The sequence below is a fragment of the Amborella trichopoda genome, chromosome 2 (genome assembly GCF_054954075.1).
Source record: "Amborella trichopoda isolate Santa Cruz 75 chromosome 2, AtrichopodaSantaCruz75HAP2 v2.0, whole genome shotgun sequence".
In the NCBI taxonomy this organism is placed as follows: domain Eukaryota; kingdom Viridiplantae; phylum Streptophyta; class Magnoliopsida; order Amborellales; family Amborellaceae; genus Amborella; species Amborella trichopoda.
In genome coordinates, this window is record NC_142337.1 from 10,470,819 (window position 1) to 10,493,071 (window position 22,253).

A 22,253-nucleotide genomic window follows, 5' to 3' on the forward strand; every position below is an offset into this window, starting at 1 on the left:
ATGTATACCTCCCCCAATGCATAAAAATATTTTGGATGTTCTTCTAAGATATCTGAAAACCCACTTTTACTGCTGCCTAGTATTCCTTGTCATATTAGCGATGAACCTACTCAATATGTCAACTGCATGTGCGATATCTAGCCTCATGCACATCATGAAATACATCAAACTTCCTACAGTTGATGCATAGGGCACTTTTTATATTTCTTCGTTATCACTCTTATTTGAAAGGCTCTGCTTAGCACTTAACTTGAAGTGCCGACCAAGTAGCAAACTACCAAGTTTTGCGTTGCCTATATTAAAACTTTCGAGTACAACTTTGGAGCATTTTCTCAATGTACATTTCTTATGACAATTATAACTTCCCGACCTTGCTATCACGATATATCTTCATGCTCAAGATCTATTGAGCAGATCTTATGTCCTTCATGGCAAAGTCATTAGTCAACTCTTCCTTCAACTTGTCAATCAGTGAATGACCAACACTCAGCATGCCATCAACGTACAATAAAAGGACGATGAAATCACCGTCGGAGAACTTCTTGATCAATACACATTGGTTTAAGGTTGTTCTAGTATACCCATAGTTCTTAATGAAGAAATCAAATTTTTTGTACCACTTCCTTGGGGCCTGTTTCAACCCATATGGGCTCTTCTTCAGCTTGGAGATTGTGTGCTCTTTCTCTTGTATTTTAAATCCTTCTAGCTGCGCCATATATATCTCTTCATCCAAATTTTCATTGAGAAAGATAGTCTTGACATCTAGTAGTTAAATCTCTAAATTCAAGCTTACAACTAGGCTTAACACCATATGAATTAATGACATTTTTACTCCTGGAAAAAAGATTCCATCAAAGTCGACACCCTTCTTCTACATAAAACCTTTCACAATTATCATAATCTTGTACCTTAGTTGTGAGCTCTTTTTTTCAATCTTTAGCCTAAGTATCCACTTGCTCTTAAGTGCTAGGCAACTTCACAAGTCATAATTATGGTTCTTATGCAAGGATTTCATCTTCACTTGCATAGCTTTTGACCTACTCTCTATGTTCTTTGGCCTGCGCCTCCTCGTAGCATTCGAGTCCTTCAATATATAAGGTACGTTATGATGTGGAGTATCTAAGTAGAGGGTTTATATCCCTTAGAGAACTTTATCAGTTCAAATGTAGGTGGTACTTATTGAACATGTTGCTCCTCCTACTGTACATCACTTGAAACTAGCATGTCAGACTCTTGAGACCTATCCTCTTGTTGTACTTCTCCTCATCATCATGTAGCACAATGGTAGGAGCTATAACCAATTTTGAATAATTGATGATCAGTGGCATGTCTGACTTCCTCACATCTTCAATAGTAAGGTTTTCTTGCAAGACCCCATCACTACTCCCAATCACCTTCATGTTCTCGAGATCCTATATGCTGTAGTCAAACTCTTCATCTGAGTACCCTAAGAAGATACATAAGGATGGTTTCTCATCCAACTTTGGATCTTTGCTCCTTAGGTGTATGCACAAATGCCTCACACCCTCAAGATTTTCATATCTTTAGAGCTACTATCGGCTAATGAGACTCTATGTTATTTGACTAACAAAAACTGGTCATGTGGGGTTAGAGATGTACTCTTGATATTGAGAAGGATTTGCTTCTTTACTCAGATTTGCATCCCTTTTTCACTCATATTGCTAAGTCTCATGTGCCACATGTCAAGTAAGGGTTCTTCTATGGTGGTATTAGCTTTGTTATTGCATGCTTGCATTTTTTTTCTACAGAGTGAACAATACATCTTGACGTTTGCTAAGACAAGAGGTCCCTTTCTCAGCTTCTAGTGGTACCGGTCATCATCTAAACACCCTCTGGAGATATGGTTCAAATAGATATCTCATTTGTGCTTGATATCCTTTAATACTAAATGCATCCTGATATAGGTCTTGATATATATCTCCTTTATGTACAATTTTTTAAAGAACCATTATTTCCCATCTTTACAAAGCCAAAATCTCCTACTCTATAAGAAGCAAAATAGTATCTAGGTAGGAACATGAAATGATGCTCTAGTATCTACAACCCAGTCGGAGTTGTACGAACTTGATGCAATATTGATGCCTATCACCGCAGTTTCTAGCCGCACCGATATTTGTGGTCACCGTAGCGGTTTGCTTGCCATCATTCTTGGCATTATTCTCATTCTGCTCTTTGTTGAGCTTTTAACACATTTTCTTGATGTGCCCATTCTTATCACGGTGAAAACATGTGAGTCCCTTTCTCGACTCCGATCTAGCTTTATCCTTAAATCCATTAAATTTGTTTTAGTCCATATTCTTGGACCTTACTCGATTTGTGACAAGAGCTTATGAGTTGGATGTGACAAAAGACTTTCTTCTTATCTCCTCATTCAACTAGCTTCAAGAGACTTTCGCTGGGTTTGTGTTCTACCCCTTCACTGAGCATGTATAAGTCACTGAAATATAGAAGATGTTCTATCTATGGCTTCCAAATGATCCAATTTTTAACGTTAAGTGACATTATTCTACCCCCAACACAATAATCTTTTTTTAATTCATAGACACTAGTTTTCCACACCAACTTTCTTCCCTTTACTAGCAGTCAGGGAGGATCACAATCTATCAGGGCGTCACTGGCAGTTAAGAAGTCACTGTCAGTCAATGTCCCATTGACTGTCGAGGTGTCGTCGAAAATCAACGTCCCACTAGTTGTCAAGGTGTCGCCTGTGGTCAAGGTCATATCGGATATCAAGGTCTCATGGAGGATTAAGGTCCCACCGTATGTCAAGGTCTTGTGAGCTGTCTAAGGTCCCACCGGTCGTCAAGGCGTCACTATCAGTCACGGTGAGTTACCAGTGGTCAAAGTGATTCATTGTCGGTCAAGGTGGTGACCAATCATCCGGCAATCAAGACATTCTTTGTACAGTGGCCACTCACCGACATTCTCTAACTAACAATGTGTCCCAAAAAAAAAACATAGGACAGGATTCTCCAAACACTCTCCTTTTCTCTGCATTCATGTACAGTGATGGAGGACTTGCCTCAACTGTTCATCCACGCATCGGGTGCTATTCGTGAATTTGTTCATTGGATGTATTTATTATTCCTACCCAAAGGCGATCAGTTACCATATTAGTGATGCTCGTCGATAAACCTATTTTATTGAAGTGATTGTGTCGTTGTTTGTTTACTTGCAGCATCTTAAAGTATTTCGACTGGGGCTTTAAAATAGCGAAAATTACATAAAACCCCTCAAAATGCACTTTCTAATCAACTTACCCTACCTAACTTTTCCTAGCAACTTCTCCCCTGAAATCAAGTTTCGTAGCAAATACCCCCAATATTGCTACCCCCAATACACAGTTTTTTTTTTTTACGAAATACCATTCCCGTACATAACAAATCATTTTCGGATCCCAATAAAATGCCAGACCACTTTTCCAAAATGCCGGAGTACCCATTTCTCCAATAGCATAATTCCCGGATCGCTACAATGAAACGCCGGACCGCCCATTCCAGCAAAATAATCGCCGGACAACCTCTTCCAAACACTGAACTGCCCCATCCAACGAAAATGATTTGCTACGCTAGACCGCCCCGTCCAACAAATATGATTTGTTATGTAAGGGAATGGTATTTTCATAAAAATAAATAAATTTTTTTGTATTGAGAGGTTTTTGCTAGAGAACATGGTTTTTTGGAGGGAAGTTGCGTTAGGTTGGGGTACATTGATTAGAAAGCCCATTTTGGGGGCTTTTATGCAATTTTCCCTATAAAATATGTTGGGTTTATGATGTTTTGACATATAATTATATTTACTTGCATTTGATTGCCTATGAACCAGAGTTTTGTGATCGTATTATCCAATACTAACAACCCTTGTGGTTCAGCTTCACTTATTGATCTTGAATGAATATAAGTATAATTTTTGCATTGTCACCTAGCCTTACTGGCCATGTTTGATTTAAAATATCAGAATTAAATTTTCTGCCATGCACGAAGAAGTGGTCGATGTGTAAGTTAAATTATTGTTTCAACTCTTACCTTTTAAATCAAAGCTCTGAAAGACGAAAATTTGTTGAAGAAAACAAGAACAAAAGACTGAAAATAAAATTGGATAATAGAAATGGAGAACCCTCGAATTCTCACCAGACAAAAAATCCACTAATCAAATATAGCCACTAAAATTGATAACATGGTCGTAGAATAAAATTAAGGAACAGAGGGTAAAGGTACAAACAACTATTTCTCATCTACAATCTGACCGATAATTTACAATGACTGGAAGTTCCTCTTACCCTCCCTTTTGCAATTTAATTCCTAGGCACCTTGGTTCTATAAATGATACAGCCACAAAATGGCATGTAATAGGTGCACCATGGAACATCACCATGCACACGTACACACCCCGGCATGCTTAAGCAACAGGAACTTCCCCGAAGCTCTATAGAGACACTATTTTCTTCAATAACCCAAATCAAGCTATAGTTTCCATCCACATAATAACTTCAGCCTTCATTTAGAAAGAAGCCTTTTGTGTGGGTGCCATCATAGAATCCCCATTCCATCAAAAAAAAGTGAAAGACTCAATTAAGGCTCTAGGGAACACTCATCACAACATGACCATACTCTGAACAGGTGTTTCAGGCTGCTGATCAAATGAATTCTGACTCTGAAAACTTGTTTCCCTCGAATGCCTCTCACTCTTAGTTCTCTTGACCTGCTCCTTAAATGATTTGAATTCTTCTTCTTTCCAATCAAAGATTTTCATCATGCCACCCATGCAACCATGTATGGGCCTTTGGGGCTCGCTACCTGGGGCTGAGGACACAGGCCTCACGATCTCGGGGCCATATTTCCTGTATTGGCATGCCAGCCTCACCAAGAACAAGAAGAGGGCTAAGCCACATGCGACCCCACATATAAGGAAGAGGCCCCAAAAGCTCTCGAGCCCAAGCTTGCTGGGCTCCACTTGAGTGGTTTGAGTGTTGCACCCACGTCTTGTGAGCCACTTGTCATGGAGCCTTTGGAGCTCGCCGTTCTCTGATAGAGTGAGGAGGGCGGTCGACATGTCAATAGCTAGGGGTGAGTCCCTTTGGAAAGCCTGCCAAGATTTGAACAACAGTATTTTTTTGATAAGTATATTTACTAAAATAGAAGTACTTCGATTTTTTTCTGTGTAAGTCGTTACTTTTGTTGATGTACAAGTGTGTGTATAGAGTATTACATGTGGGACTACTTAGAATACATAGCCATGGAGAGGCAAGGATTCAGAGGACATATTTACTCTAGTATGCTTGTACCTGAGAGGGCTTAGCTTTGGATATAATGAATTACACCTCTTGATTATATTTACATATACATCGACAAACGCATACATACACATATCGTACGTATTTACTGCTATTGCCAAAGTATGCTAGGCTTCAGTTTTTTACTGCTCAGCACATGTTTGCAGAGGTGGTACACAAAAATACATCTTAGTTGTCTACATAGATGTTATGTACACATGTACATATGTTGGTAAAACACAAAAAGAATAAATCAAACCATGCAGTTTTTCTTTAAAAGCTGGATTTAATTGATTGTTGGATTGAACCATCTACTTCTCTATAGGATCAATAATGAGCCATACTAATAAATAATCAAGTGAGCATGAGATGCACTTAAAAGACATTACAAAATAAAGTTGTATAGCACTTTTGCCCATAGTTGATTTGCCACACAAATAGATGTCACGAAATGACATGAAAATTTCTCTTGCATAAGCTCAAAGATGATGGAACGATGGAGTAGAAGCATTTCATATAAACTATTTGTTAATATAACCCTAAATTAATTGGTTATCAATATCCATACATGTATCTATAATATTAAGATGTCCATCATGCGGTCTAACAGAAAGTTTGCAACCATTTAAATTACATTGGCTTTAGGTTTATTTCACAAACAGTTATCGGTTTCTACCCAAGAGTCGAGTATCGTTTCTATTGAATTTGAGATAACAAGTACGTTTTATTAATAAAATAAGTGGTTGAAACCCTTGTGTACAAGGAACTTTACGTGATATGATGAAATGGCTTAAGGTTGGTAACAGTTTTTAAAAAGTCGGTGGGGTCCACTCTGACGGCCAGGTTACTCAGCCTTCACTAGCAGCCGAGGCAAGTTCCCATCTACCAACTTGGGTACAGGGGAACCTGCACAGTACCGGGAAAGTACGTATAGTACGAGACTGAATACTGTACACTGTATTTTAAAATATAAGGTGGCACAGCAATCCACTGCCCATTTATGCAAAAATTTGTCCATTGGAACTCCAAATTGCGTCCATTTGAGCCCAAACTTCAGATTTAAGTGCAAAATCACAAGATCTACCAAATACATGCATCACATCCAACAAAAAAATCATATTGCTCACATTTTGAAGATCAAAACATGGGGAATTTTTTTAACCGAAAAACACTCTGATATCTATGATTCCAATTGCTGATCTTTGATGAAAATCAAAGCCTAGATCATTTTTGTGTAATTGATGCATTCAAAGGCAAGTTTCCCGATAAAAAAGAGAGGAACTGCTAGTTCTATTTTTCAGATTTTCTGTGAACCCAAAATTTTGAAACCCTTGGATCTCATAGATCCAAGTCGGATCCCAAAAGTTGTTCGGAGGTTTTGATTTGTGCTGCATAAGGCTTGGCCTCGATTGAAGCCCTGATTCGCACAAAGCACAAAGATCCAGATTTCGAGTAAATTATTATCATTTTTTCACATCCATAAAAATAGTTCAATATTTGATATTTTGAATCATTATACTATTATTTGTGTTATTCTTACAAGCTGTTCCATGTTCTGTTCTATTTTATCAAAAAAACGTGTATTACTTATATTGATTCCTCATTTGATACTATTTGACAGGCATTGCGTACTCTCAACAGGTTGTATTTCAGAGCTTCTATTATAGGCACATTGTGTAGCCAATGTTTTGCATATTTTCTTGAATTATTCATATTAATTTTGCTTGGTTCAGATAATTTTTTCATTGAATTACTTTATTCAATATTTTTAGTTTTTCTATTTTTTTACCAACTCCTTCATGGACACGGGTTGAAATTGAGCGAATCCATTCAGACTCGCCCGAGTTACCAAGTTCGTGGCAAGGGCCTAGTCCAGAACCTGAGCCAAGTTTAAAGTCATGGTTGCTAATGAATACTATCTCAGATAAAAAATTTACCCTAGTACATGTGCATAAGAAGACATAGTACAAACTATCCTAAACCACTAGCCCATGTGACAATTTGTTCATCAAGCAAATATGTTTCTCTTGAGTTGATAAGCTGGTAGGTGAATATGTGACTTACTTCACCAAGGTGATGCATGCTAACTTATATAGCTGGTTAACATCTACCTTAATGTGTTTCTCCTTTCTCCTGCCACTACATACATGCTGGGAGGGATAGATTGTGTGACCTAAACTTCTAAATTTGCCAATAGAATTTACAGCCTTGTGATCTCATTAGAGGAGATAATATAATTCAATTTCTAGCCTATATATTTGACTTAGATACTCTTTCTTCTTGCTAGTGCTTCTTCCAACATCAAGAAACTAATGGAGATCCTGGAATAACAAGCCTGTTAGCTAGTCTCGATAGGCAACCACCTAGAGATCCGAAGATGTTGATACAAAGATCGCACATGAGTTTGAACAAATGTATTGCATGATATGTTGAACCATCAAATAAGAGGTGTGTAATACATGAACAACTGACTCACCCCATTAACTGCATGAGTTATTCCTAAGAAGGCCATGATCTAATACAAATGGTACTTAAAAAGGCAATTAAATGTGGCAGAAATGGAAAGAAGCTCACCATCAGTGTAGGGTTCTCAAGAACCCCTAGCTTGAGGAACCGGAAATCTCAAAAACCAGGATCCCACCCAAGATCGTATACGTGATTGCTAAATACAAAGTAGATGAATACAACTATAAATTGAGTGCAAGAAAAAAAGCAAACATTAAAAAGCACACCACCACAATATACGATTTACGTGGTCCACCCTGCAGAGCTATATCCATGGCCTTGGCAAGTAGGAATCCACTATCACAATGAAGATTACAATTTTGGGTTATAAGAGATAATACCTCTCTCTAAACATCGGTAAAATAACTCGTACCGATCTTCCCTTCTAAACCCACTCTCTTGATCAAGCAACACCTTCGATCAATATCTTTATCACCGCTATAGGAAAGAGCACCTTGAGAGCAACCAAGAGACTTTCTTTATCTAGAAGTGGAAACTTAACTAACCCAAAATCCCATAGGAATACAGCCTCTCTTGGAGGCCATGTCTCTCTCTCTTGGGTACCCATCTCCATCTTGGAGATCCCTTCCCATAACCCCCCAAAGGGATGACCCTCAAAAGGATGGGTATTATGTCTTCATTGATTCTCTTTTATAGATGTCACTTTCTTATTTCCCAAAAAGTACCTTTTTCTTTTTACATAATACCCTTAATCTTTAGAAGAAAATATGGGTATGGTGTTTTGGCTATCACCAAACCCAACAATGGTTTCTCTCTCTGTTGAAAGGGGTTTGGGCTTGTTTTGGTTATTTGAGAAAGGGAAAGAGGTGAAAAAGGATTTATTGTCCACTTTTATGGAGAAATTATATGAGCTTGTCCTGCTCAAGTCCTTGGATCATCCGAAGTGAAATACGGGGTATATCGTAGGTTTTAGGTGATTGCAACAAGGTATTTTGGTGACAGTTTTCATCGATTTTCTCCATTGAGATAACATTGTATCCTCTTTGTAAAGTTCTCTTTGATAATGGAAGTACTCCCAAGCTTACCCATGGACGTAGCCCTACAGGGTGAACCACATTAAATTTGTGTTATGGTTTGTCTCTCTCTAATTTTCTCTTATTAATATGTTTCCATCTCTTATTTATTTTTCTTAAAGTGTTGCAAACAATCCTTGAGCTTATTGTTAGATTATCGATTTTACATATTCGGTTTTGAGTGTGTGATATTCGATGATTGGCTAAATTGGGGTTTTGAGTATTCGAATCTCCAACAAGTGGTATTAGAGCTCAAGGGAAGTGTGGATAATTTGGGAAAATGGCATCTCACAAGTTTGAGGTGGAGAAGTTTAATGGGAAAGATAATTTGGAAATTAAAAATGCAAGATGTATGATAGTACATCAAGGGCAACACAAGGCACCATTGGAAAAGATAAAAAATCGGTGAAAATGACTAATGATGATTGGGACGAACTTGTTATGAAGGCAAAACCCACTATTCGCTTATGTTTAGCAAATAAAGTATTGTTTAATATTGTTGGCGAAAAGACAGTAAAAAATTTGTGGGAAAAATTGAAAAGTTTGTATCAAACAAAATCTCTCATAAACCGAATTTTCTTAAAAAACAATTGTATCCCTTGAGAACAAAAGAGGTTGCAAAGGTGTCGAAACACTTGAATGAATTCAATATCATTTGTCAACTTGAAAGTATTGGTGTGAGAATGGAGGATGAAGATAAGGCGGTCACCTTAGTTTGTATATTGTCGGAATCCTAAGATAACCTTGTTAGTACGTTGAGTTGTAGTGAAGAAGATTCTCTTGATTTGGGCTCGGTTTGTAGTGCACCTCTTGCCAATGAAATTCGAAAGAAGGCACCGATGGATGATTCGATGACTTCGAGGATGGATGTCCTTATGGCAAGAGGCTGGTTGGATGAACGGGTTAGTTCATCAAGAGTTTCCTCAAGTAGCCAATCAAATTCGAGGGGGTCTTATAACAAAGGTTGTTGGTTTTGTGGCAAGCTTGTCCACATAAAGAAAAATTGTTGGCAAAGAAAAAGGCAAAATTCCTCATAGTGTTTGGAATTGAGAATGGAAGAGAAAGGTGAGGCAAAAAATGAGGCTCACCAAGTTGAAGAATCAACATCCGGTTACATTGAAGATGAGGTGTTGATGGTGGCATGCAAACTCATGTACTATCAAAGTTGGGTTCTTGATGGTGAAGCTACATATCATATGTGCCCACATAGATTGTGGTTTGATGCATATGAGCCAAGTGACGGCGGTTTAGCATCAATGGGAAACAACTCAATGAGTAAGACGATCAGAATAGAAATGATTCGTATAAAGATGTATGATACGATGGTTCGGACACTAGAAAAAGTGAGACATGTGCTGGATTTGAAGAAGAGTTTGATTTCACTATCTGCTCTAGATATGGAAGGCTATAAATTCACAAGGCTAGGTGGAGTGCTCAAAGTTTCAAAGGGGGCTCTAGTTATGATGAACGGAGTCCGAGAAGGAAAGTTGTATAAATTGTTTGGGAGCACAGTTGTAAGTGAAAAGGTAAATTTGGTTGTAGAGAAAGATGAAGCTCAAAAGTAAGCACATGGTTTGGCAATTGAAGATCTTGATGGGATAAAGCAAGGTCTTGATAAAGATATTCAGCAAGGTGGAGAAATCAAAGCTATGGGACTTTCACAAGAGGAAGTGAAACCAGAAACACCACATGGATTTCCTTTGGGCCAATGTTCAAAGTTTGGTGAAGGAAGGGCCGATATGATTAAAATGTTGCATACTACTCTAATGTTGATTTCGATTATTGTCATGATTTCTATAAAATTTGTTACTTCACTTGTTTGTAGTCTTATTGAATGGCTTGTGTTTAGCCTTGGAAGAAAATGGTGGAATGAAGTGAAATGGGTACTTCAAAGTTTGACAAGTATGGGCATGCATTGCCAAGGATATGAACATAAAGAAGGCCTCATGGGAGAGACATATGCAAGGGATCTCAGTGAAATGAGATCAAGCACCGGTGGTGCTTGTAGGTGTGTCGATTCACCTGGAGCATGTGGGAAGGCAAGAAGGCCTCAAGAACTCAAGGATGAAAGTATTGAAGAAGGTGGAGTTTGCATAAGAAGAACAAGAATGAAGGAAGATGAGCAAGGCATGCTCATGGCGGTTATTGGGCTAGAGAGCTTGGCTAAGTTCTCTAGGTTTTTCAAAGAGGGAATAACCGGATATGATTTGGCAAGGCAAAGGTATGATTTTGCATCAAGGTGGAGATTGTTGGGACATGATGCAAATATCACCCCTATAGTATTTTTCTCTGTTAAAGCGCATTTTTGTCCTAGAAAATGGGCGCTTTATGGAGATCTATAAAAGACATTTTTAAAGAGAGAAAACATAAAGAAAGAAGAGAAAAGAAAGGTGTCGAGAAGCTTTAGGAGGTAGAGATTGGGGGCTTCTTGTGTAAACCCTAGCACCATTATGACTCTTGTACTAGGCCAAATTTGATCGAGGTTTCCTTGTGGCGATGGTGTTAGTCGATGGAGACAAAGAAAGATTCAATTGATGGTAGGATTATGGTAGGAAATTTTCATTGAGCTTTCTTTCCATGTATGAGGTAATCTCTACAAAACCCTAAGCTTGTAAATTTTTTCCTTCAATAGTGAATGCATCATTGCCCTCTTGCCCATGGACATAGGTCATTTTGGGTGAACCACGTTAATCCGTGTCTTCAACTTTTTGCATGTGTTGTGGTTATGATGATTTCCCATATGTAATCGTGGTTTCCTTGCAGCGACGGTGTCAGTCGATGGAGACAAAGCAATGATTCGATTGATGGCGGGATTATGGTAGGAAATTTCTATGGAGCTTTCTTTCCATGTATGAGGTAGTCTCTACAAAACCCTAAGCTTGTAAATTTTTTCCTACGATAGTGAATGCATCATTTCCCACTTACCCATGGACGTAGGCCATTTGGGTGAACCACGTTAATCCGTGTGTCTTCAACTTTTTGCTTGTATTGTGGTTATGATGATTTCTCATATTACTTTTTTTTTATTCTATAATTTTTTCAAATATATTGCACACACATTATTGTTCTTGAGTTATTTTATTTGGGTTGTTGGATTCATTGTTGTGGGGAGTTCATCACATCAAGTAGGGATTTGTGTTGTCCCAATTTCCCAACAAGGGGTAATCGAGATAGCCTCGGTTGCCAACAATCAGTAGCTTAATTCTTTGCGTTAGAAAGGTGTCTAAGAATCAGCAAGATGGACCAAGAAGAATTATCCATGTACTTGTCCCCAATATGATATTACCAACTCTGAGAACATATAAAAAAAATTAACAATATTTTTATTTCAACTGTTAGTGATGTATTAAAAATAGGGCCTAGGCCACGAAATGTGACCCGAGGGCCAGTCAGCCAGGCCCTAAAAACTAGGGCTTGGGCCATGAAATGTGACCCGAGAGCCGGGCCAGGGTCGAGCAACCATGGCTTAAGAGTAGGGGCAGGCCAGGCCCGGCCCCACCTCTTTGTATTTGTTTTTTCTTTTGGTCTTTTTACATAATTATTAGGTCCAGACCAGATATGGCTAGGGCCCGGCTTCGGTGAGGGCCTTTATGGCCAGCTCAGGGCGGGGCCCTAGGGCCAAGGGCGGCCAGGCCCAGGCCGATAACTATCTTTCACAGGATATGAAAGAACATATACTAAAAATATGGACCTCCATAAATTGTTCATAGTCAATAAATGCATTTTATAGCCCACCCAGGATGCCTTTTTTATGGTGCTAACCTCCATGAGTTGTTCATAGCTACTAGATCTGAAAGGTTGACCCTAGGTTCAAGCTTTTCAATCTTGCACCCTATCACCAAACTCATCACTTCTAGACTTACGGCTACCAAGCTAACAAAAGGACACTGCTACCAAAATGGATCCACATTAGACGTAGCCTCAAAGCATCTTCGAAGTTAAGAATGCTGTTAAGTATTCGGCTTGACTAAACAGCAGGCAGGTGATTTCAACCACACCATGACTAGTCCAAATACCTTTCATGCGTGTCCTAGGACAGTCCCTTCCCAGTAAGGGATGGAATTGGCCTCAGAAACAATGGAAAATGGAAAGGGGAAGATGGTGTCTCCTTAATTGCATCTCCAAAAGAAACCCTTCAAGGAGATATTCACAAAGATTGAGTATAGGCTCCTCTCATCCACCTCAAACATAAATCATGAATTAAGTCCCTCAGGCACTCAAAGCCACTTCAAGAAGAGAGAACATGATATGGATTGAAGTCTTGGGGAAAGGACTTTATTAATTTACTTACTATCACAAACAAGCCTCCCACTAGGTCTAAAATCCATGTGTATTTTTTTTCCTTCGACTCTGAGCATGCAATGAAGCATTTTGCACGAGGCTAAGCCCCATCTCCGCCCCATCCCCAATACCCAAAACAAAAGACAACAAAAGAAAAAGAAAAACCTTTAAAAAACTCCAGCAATACTCCTTCATGATCTCCTACAAGTGTTGGATGAAGGAAAATGACTAATCATCAGCAGCTCGAGTTTTATCTCTTCTAGAAAGAAAACCATATACCAACTTTCTCAACAAATCTTTACACTCCAACCAAGGAATAATTTGTGATTATGTAATCCGGCTTGAGCCACTTGACTTTATATTTTTGGCACTAACTAATTTCATATTTCCTAGCGTCATCTACATAGTTATTTTCTGAATAGGTATTCCTAGCTTTTTGAAATCTTATTTTCGCTCTTTCCTCCTATTTGGAGAGATTACAGAAAGAACTATGTCTCTTCTGTCATCTGGGTTGCCAAACGTGGATTGGTCTCAATCCTTTATCCTAAACTTATTCTCTTATAACTTATTACCCATCCTGAAGCCAGCCAATCTTACACTTTTTTTGACACATGAATCTGGAATTGCTTTACAAATAATTGAATCGTATAGACATAGACATTGTCCAGTAGGAAGGATGAAGGGTGATATCTCTCAGCCAATATATTGATAAGGAAATGAGTGTGTTCTGAGGTAGGTTGAAGTAATGCAACCTGATTAACACCCAAAGAGTAGCCTCCTCAGTCACAAAAACTAGGTAGCATTTTAGCACGCTCATCACTCTCTCAACCTAGCAATTAGTCCAAGTAAGCTGGAACTCCCCTTCAGAGCATTTATGCTTCTGTTCTTCTATTCAAAGAGAACCTAATCGCAATAAATTCCTCTCTAATCACTACAACTTGAGAAATGGACTCATTGCTTTTCTTAAGAACACAAACAAGATTTGTCTTTACAAAGATGATGATGTTAAACCCACCATTAACTACTTAATAATAAAAATACATGATCATTTGCATAGCCTAGTCATTTTGAGCCTATCTCCAGACATTCTACGGATTTCGATTGTGAATGCCATGCACAGCTAATATGACACACATGCAGGCCCCCTTCAATGATGTAAAGCTCTATAGTCACCATCCCTCACATTGTAATATCCACCTTCCTATTAATCTACTATCCCAGACAAAGATGTCATAAACTATCTCTTAGCTAGGACCACCTACCCACCTAATCCAGCCCCGCACCACCTTAGTCACCTCATAATCGACAACTTATCCAATTTAGATTTCTGAATCAAGAAATATCGACCTATATTTCCAACAAATCTTTAACATTTGACTTTTTATAAGAATTTTCAAAGCCTTAACAATTATTGGATCTTCATCTTGACCATAGTCATCACAATCACAACATAAGGACAATTCACAACATAAGGACACTACAGATTAGATACCTAGCAGAGCTCCCTATGGATTTCCTCTCCAAGTTTCTCTGCCAGGTGTACCCTTATTGCTTGACCACTAACTTTGCCATCCACCTTGGTCACTCATATAACTTGTGAATTAGCATCATGATTATTGGTATGCTTGAATGTCTGTATACTAATAGAATTAGACACTTTCCATTACGACCCTCAAAGCTATTATGAAATTTTGGTTTATGACTCCATGCCAGGTCAATGTGATAGGTCTCCTCTAAAACCAGATAGCAATGTGAGCCTATCCCAACTATTCAAGTTTTTGTCTCTCCATGCCACGGGTGCAAGGCATCAGGCTCTTCATCATGTCATTGTGGTACAGACTCAGACTTTTTCTAACTTTGACTTTGTAAAAGTGAGCACCAATTGGATGGTCACTTCATTTTATGCTCAGATGGACCCCCAGGATTAAAATGGTGTGCAGCCATCAGTAATACCAGAGAGCATACCTGATCCAGAACATGCCCTCCAGTGAAGTGCAAATCAAATATGAAACTTCGAAAAGATTTTAAGCAACAAGATTATGAAAGATAATGACTTTAGACCATAATGTGATACTGTGAGATGAAGTAATATCTAACTTTTACAGAAAAGGTTGCAACTAAGAATCAACCTTCTGTTTAGGTATGCATCCATGAAACACTGAAAGCTAGACCCAAGCAATTTCAAACATGATAAAATATCAAAAAAAATATATATAAAAAGAAAGCATCAGGCAATCTGTGAAATGTAATTGCAAGGCATCAAGTTCAAAAGAGCAAGACATGACAATTGCCACCAAATATAAAAAAGAATGCAATTTTATATCTGTAAGCAGCGAAAGATACATTATAATATCTAAAACATAGTTGGTTTTCTCATTCAAAATCCTCCAGTTAGTATTTGGCATAACAACAATAATTTACTTACAAATCCCCATCCGCTCTTGGTAAACTCCTGTCCAACAACTTGAAACTTGCAATTGCTTGACAATAAAAGCTCAATATAGGGACTCTCATCAATTATAGCTACCACCCCTCCATTCCTAGGTCCACGCTCAAGGGCGTCTGCAAACTCTTCAGGAGTGTTCAAAGGTTTTAGTCTCCATGCTGCAATGTTGAGTTCTTCAGTCAAGTAGTCCCTAGCAAAGGACCCTGTTTGATACCCGATAGGGTCATTACTTGAGATCAAGCTATCGATTCCTTCAATACGAGAACTGAGCTGCTGAACTGTTAGAATTGATGTTAAGCTTGCAGTGTAGCTTGAATTGATGATCAGGACAACAAATAGCCATATAATTAACACCATTCTCCCAAGGGTGCTTGATGTGTTTTCTCCTAGAGGGAACACAAAAAATTTGGGGCAATCCAACTAATGTGAGGCAAGGATTAATACCTTGTTAAAGAAAATCCATGTGATGGTTTAGAATTTTTTTTATCATAATAAAATGATAGCATAATGTATGACATATTGAGAGAGAGAGAAAGAGAGAGAGGTGCTAAATGCATAAAATGAGAGAGAGAGAGAGAGAGAGAGAGAGAGAGAGAGAGAGAGAGAGAGAGAGAGAGAGAGAGAGAGAGGTACTAATTGCATAAAATGAGGAGTAGAACTCACTGTGTGCAAAAAACATAGTTGAGAAGCTAAACCTGAAATATGAGCAATAAAAAGATGAAACATGAGACATAATTTAGTGATTGAAAGGTAGAAGGAATCAAACTAATGAAAGGAGCAAAAATATACAGTAATAAGTTTACAAACAGTAAAATGCCATCACATGAACTGTCCGTTGTATTTCGACAACAAATAGACAACAGACAGTTGATGTGACCTTTCCCCTCCACTCAATCTCTGCCATGTCAAAGGAACGGTCATCTCAACAACAAATGATTGATGTTTACCATGTGCAAACCGCATGCGCCACTGTATAAACTCGCTGAAAGAACTAGTAAATTCCCACAAGATCAAATGTATAAAATTCTACAAATCTCAAGAAAAACAGAGCAATATCATGACCATTTATCAAACCACATAAACTACGGTTGTAGATAGATAATTTTCTTGATTGCTAAGGACTAAACGATGACATACCAGAAAATAGTTACAAGCTGTTTGCTGGGAGGTCCACGAAACTCTGTATTAATTCTATGCTCGAGAATCCATATAACTGCCCCCACAATAAGAAAGAATGTACCGGTTACAAACCACATCTCCAGTGTAAATGGCTTCAGAAAAGCCCAAGCACTAGAACTTCTCTTCCTGACAGGGGCCACTATCAAAAGACCAGATTCGACAAAAGGCTGAGTGAAATCAACAATCCTCGTCCGGTTTGTAACGATGCTTATGTCCCCAACAGCTGCATCAAAGTCCTGACCATACATATGTATATATATTTAATAGCACTGTCATAACGTGCAAGGCTCACCAAAAAACTGTGAATTTATGGGTAAGCCAAAAATTGGGAAATGTGTAAGAAACCCATATTTCTAGAGAAATCTATTGTATAACTTACATCCAAAGCGACTTTTCTCACGAGCTCATCATAACTCGGGTTTTTAATGCCATTCCCGAAGGGAATGAAGGTATGAGGCACAGCATAAGGCAACAAGTTCACAGCTGCATCGAAGACATCAATACAAAATCCCTCGGGCTTCCCAGAACCTTTCACTGACACGAAGTCTGTATAGCTCATTCTATTAGGAATCCCAATTCTCAATGGCTTTCCATTGTTTGGGAACACCCAACCCCTTGGGGTGTCTGTGGTTTGTCCAGGCCATACAACACTATACAGCTGTTGGCCACTGGTCGAAATATTTAGGGGCTTCTGATATAAGATTTCAGGGGTAACAACAGATAAACCAGAGTAATTAGACCAGAACCCAACTCTCCGAGACCCTGTTCCACCAATATTAATGATCTCAAAAGCTGGATGAATCAGGGATCTCTCCGCATTAAACTGGAACGGACCGGTTAAGCCACTAAAATTCATCTTCAACAAAATATCACGCAGCTTTGGACCCCCATTAAATATTTTAAGAGATGATACATTCAGAGTGCTCCCATTCACATTTTTTATTCTTGGATCATTGGCAAACGACACGCTCCCTCCTGAATGGAGATATTCATCAATGGCACGAGCAACTAACCAAACAGTATCATATGCATAGAGAGCATAACTCGTTAAGCCTGTATCAGCCTTCTCATTTCTAAGCAAGTCACTCCATCGAGACATGAAACGCCTTTTCGCGCTTGAGCCCGGTGTATATTGACGGAGGGACACAACTCCTTGAATAAGACTGTGGGTATCAGGATTAGACAGTGATGATGAATCCAAATTCGTTGTAAGCCAATCTGTGGTGATCCAAACATAGCCATTTTCCATCATATGAAGGTAGTAAGCATTAGAGAAAATATTGAGCCCTGAATCAGGGTTCACATGCAAGACATAGACTCTTGATTCCATCCGGTTCACATTAGCCAACAAATCCTTAATTTCATCTGACCCAGCTCCAGGGCGTAATGCGGCTTTGAAAGAAATCGTCGAGCGCTTCTTTGCAAGTGCATCTCCTAGAGCAGCTACTCCATTTCTTCCATAGTCATTGTCAACAAAAATAGCTATGATCTGTTTCCATCCATAATGCTCAATCACATCAGCTATTGCATTCATTTGGTAGAGGTCACTTTGGGTTGTTCGAAGGAAGTAAGGGTACTGCAGGGAGGAGAGTGTGGGATCTGTGGCAGCAAATGAGACAAGGGGGATGTGGAGTTCATTCACGACATGAGAAATCACATGAGCAATTACAGAGGATTGTGGGCCTATCATGGCCACCACATCTTTCCCCATGAGCTGAAGCGCTGTACAAATGAGAAGAGCTTTTCACCCAAGCAGCAATGCATAACTAAACAAATTTTTAGTTAGAGGAAATTGTATAGAAAGCTTAACTTTTAAGCTATAACAGAAATGCAAGAACCTGTTCAATTGATGCTTTGAGTTTATTAATCCATATACAACGAGTTATGTTTTCATTTGTGTTTTGCCTAATCAGTAAGTCTACAACAACAAATGTAACCTAATGGTTTCTGTAACAACATGAAGGAATTGAATTTCAACTGAGCACAAGGAAGCCACTAAAATCAGGAATTTATTACAAACAGAAAGATTGATATCTAATCACAACCCATAGGAAAGATAAGGAAACCTGGTGATCAAAAAGTACCTTTCTGAAGTTGCAAATGCTTCTTTTCTGAAGAATGTGCAATTTATATTCAAATATTAACAGTAATTATGTATAACACCACAAAAATACTGATCCAAAATAATGTTCTAATCAACAACGAAGATGCTGGAATAAATTTTAGAAAATAATGAGTATATAAACTTGGGACAGGAGAAGCTCAGTGCAATGGGATAAATTTCATGAAGATGGTCAAATAAATACCGTTTCACTAGTCTACTAATTTTAAACAGAAAAAATATCAGATGAAATCTACTTGCATGTGCTTTGAAAGACTCTTGAGGACACATAATTACAAATCTACAGAGTCTGAATAGAAATTTGCATTTAATCTACGGGTACGTGCCATTTTTCTCGCCATTTAGATTTTTAACGGAAATAAAGAAAAAACGCAAAAAAGAACAAAACAACTGGTACGATACACTGCACAACACAGCAGGGTTTGAATAAATTAAACATAATTGGGCAAGTTGTTTATTGGCGGAAATATGTGATAAATATGAAAACATATGACTTCTAATGTTATAAATGAAGAAGTACAAGCAATATCAAATCTACTTGCAATTCAATACAAAAGGAAAAACAGAACAGTTCAAAGAGGCATTTATTCAGTCACTTATAGCCCACTAAATTGTCAGGAAAGTTTATTTTCTGTCATACAAACAATCCCCTCTCCCTACTCAATAGCCGTAGAATTATCATCTTAGAGCGATCTTTTTGCTAACAGATGTTCATCTAAAGGATGAGAACAAACTATGAAGCATCTGCATCAATAATTCAAGTATTGTATCCAACATTGACCGATCCTTTGTAGGAAATATGTGTAGTAATGAGCTTGCAAAATGGATATGTTTATCATAAAGAGATTCATTGCTCCAGACCCTGCTTCACCTTAATTTTTATTTGAATAAAAATACCACAATGAACTGTTCTTTTGGTAAAAGTTATGTCCTGGTCCAACTGGGGATAGCATTTCTATTCTGCATGACCACGGAGTTTTGAAAAATCCAAACCTCTCTGAAAATAGATATAGAGGTAGGAATTTGTTGAACTAACTAACCATTGCCCTCTACCCACCCTAACATCCCATCACTAAAATAGTAATGATAAAAACAATGATGATGATGATCATAACAATAACAACAACAGAAGCAGCACCACAGCATTGATAATAGCTATAGTAAACACTGAGCAAAAATTAAAAATAGTATTAATAAATAATAATTAGAAATAGAAGTTTCTAGTCCGATGTAAAGAAAGGAATTCAACAAAAACCTCACTGGAAGGGAATCTCAACCAAAAACCTACTTCAATAACTACACCCGCACATCAAATACTAGAATATTTCCCATAAAAAATGTTTTGTACGTATTGCATGCCAGCAACATGTGTAAGTAAATGAAATATCAACAACAATATGCTTCAATCAAGGGGGGAAAAAACAAAAAGAAGCGTTCATCCTTGTCCAGAGTAGCACCGAACTTCAATGGTCGTATCAATAGCATCTAAATAATACAGAGACAAAAATTAGGCGAATGATACAGTTGCTCACCTTCTACAGTTCCAAGGAAGCCACTGCAATTAGTGTCCTCCAAAACCATATTTAGTTTTGTATGAGTAAGAATGCTCTTATCAGCATTCACGTCGGCTACGGCAGCATCAACTGCAATCCTTGATGATCTTCCAATTGATGAATTAAGAGTAAACAGGACACCTATATTTACAGAGGTTGGCAAGGAAGAAACACTCGTATTCTGGCCCGAAGTTACAACACAAAGACAAGCAGAGGAAACCAGAAACAGATGAAGCAGAAGAAACTCCATTATAGAGAACCAGGAAATTACTTCAACCCACTCCCTTGTCTCAATAAGTTTTTGAGCAAACCCAATTCATAGCAGCTCTGTATTTTTCTGCAAAAAAATACCCAATTTATGAGACCAGGCCCATGCTAATCCATTTAGTTCAAGTTTACAAAAAACCTGGTGGAAAACAAAAATGAAAAGTAAACCATCTCAACCTCCATATGTATGAATGGAAAACACCAAGTTCCTCAAACTGGGCCAAGTTTTCTATATGCAGTGCAGGATCCATATTTAAAAATGGGATGAATTAGGTAAATATATGCTAGATAGAAAAATAGTGATCAATTCCCTTTCTTAAGTATTTTTCAAGTAAACCCAATTCCGTATCAGCTTGATATCTCTCTGCATATTTATTTTTCAAGTAAACCCAATTCCGTATCAGCTTGATATCTCTCAGCATAATTACCCAATTCATGTAACCAGAACAATATCAATCCATTTTTTCAAATTTGCAGACACCCACCTCAAAGAAAAAACGAATAGGAACCATTTAAGCCTCCATGCTTAATGAATAAAAAGCACCAAGTTCCTCATACGGGACCACAATTCCTATGAAATAGACACTACCAATATTAAAAAAAAAAAAAAAAGGATAAATCCGAAAAAGATACACAATCTATGGCAAAATAATGGTTTAACTTTCACTTTTCACTGTCTCCAAATTCTCTCACAAAAGTTCTACAAGCAAATCAGAACCCAGAGAGGATATGTGTTATAGAAAAGAAAACTAACACAGAAACCATACCTGGAAATGTGTTTCTCTCTCTAGGAACCCAATAACTTCACCAATATGCTTTCCAACAAGTCACCACTTCAGGATTTGGAAACCTCTAGGGGCTCAACGGTAGCTCTATATCACTTCCCATGCAAGACAAAAATGTAACTGGTTTTAGAGAGAAGCAAGGAATGATTCTTTGGTGTGGATTCATGACACAAAAATGGAACTTCCACTTTCTATTTCTTGAGAGAGAAAGAACTGAGATAGACAGAGTAGCGGGAAGCTAGAATAAGACTATATTATATAAAAAAAAAACAAAATATTAAGAAAAATTAGTTGCAAAGACAAACCACATCACCAAAATCCGAACCCACAAATAATTGTGAAGAGACAATAAGCCAAAAGATTTTCTAGTCCCTCGCGAGCATATATGCATTTACTCCCTCGTCCTGGGGCAAAATACATGTAGATATACTTTGTAATATTTACCGAGCATAAAATTATGGGATTGTATACTACCGAGGCTATTTACCTTTTGTAAAAAGATGTCACAATTATTTATAACTATCATTTATCATTTGTGAAATCTGATAGCTTAGATGTATCATAAAGTTTGAAAAACTTTCTTTTAGACTTTGAGCTTAGTGAGTAAAATAAATGCAGTCACCCGATTTGACATCTAATGGTCAAGATTAATTGTGACCACCTTATACAAACGGTAAATCGTTTCATTATATACTTTCTTTAAACTTATTGTATATTATAAAATAATTTATTTTTTATACAAAAGGATCATAATTAATACTGGTAATTAGATATCAAATTTAAACACT

The 22,253-nt window shown here is 37.9% G+C and overlaps 1 protein-coding gene across 8 annotated transcripts; it reads right to left on the reverse strand.

The window, feature by feature from the left end:
* Positions 1 to 4,189: 4,189 nt before the first annotated feature.
* Positions 4,190 to 21,570, reverse strand: LOC18447915 (glutamate receptor 3.4). 8 transcript variants are annotated; one of them, XR_016049115.1, is made up of 8 exons: positions 21,448 to 21,570; positions 20,393 to 20,750; positions 17,118 to 18,460; positions 16,697 to 16,974; positions 16,507 to 16,585; positions 16,223 to 16,254; positions 15,539 to 15,945; positions 4,190 to 5,106 (listed from the first exon to the last, which is right to left on the reverse strand). XR_016049115.1 is itself a non-coding variant. In XM_020675949.2 (8 exons), the coding sequence occupies exons 3-8, from the start codon at positions 20,661 to 20,663 to the stop codon at positions 4,615 to 4,617; spliced, it is 2,823 nt and encodes a 940-aa protein (XP_020531608.1). In that variant the 5' UTR covers positions 20,664 to 20,750; positions 21,166 to 21,251; positions 21,448 to 21,570; the 3' UTR covers positions 4,190 to 4,614. The 8 variants fall into 8 exon arrangements, 6 of the variants coding, with proteins under 6 accessions (XP_020531608.1, XP_088714071.1, XP_011628437.1 ...); XR_016049116.1 differs by lacking the exon at positions 21,448 to 21,570 and adding an exon at positions 20,858 to 21,191; XM_020675949.2 differs by lacking the exon at positions 16,507 to 16,585 and adding an exon at positions 21,166 to 21,251.
* Positions 21,571 to 22,253: the final 683 nt, after the last annotated feature.

Excerpts from the sequence above, each read along its gene's own strand:
- LOC18447915 (XM_011630135.3), bottom strand. The coding sequence starts at position 20,663 with ATGGAGTTTCTTCTGCTTCATCTGTTTCTGGTTTCCTCTGCTTGTCTT. Across the intron at positions 18,461-20,392 it reads CTTCCTTGGAACTGTAGAAG|CGCTTCAGCTCATGGGGAAA; the intron begins GTGAGCAACTGT and ends TCATTTGTACAG. Across the intron at positions 16,975-17,117 it reads TGAGAAAAGTCGCTTTGGAT|GACTTTGATGCAGCTGTTGG; the intron begins GTAAGTTATACA and ends ATGTATGGTCAG.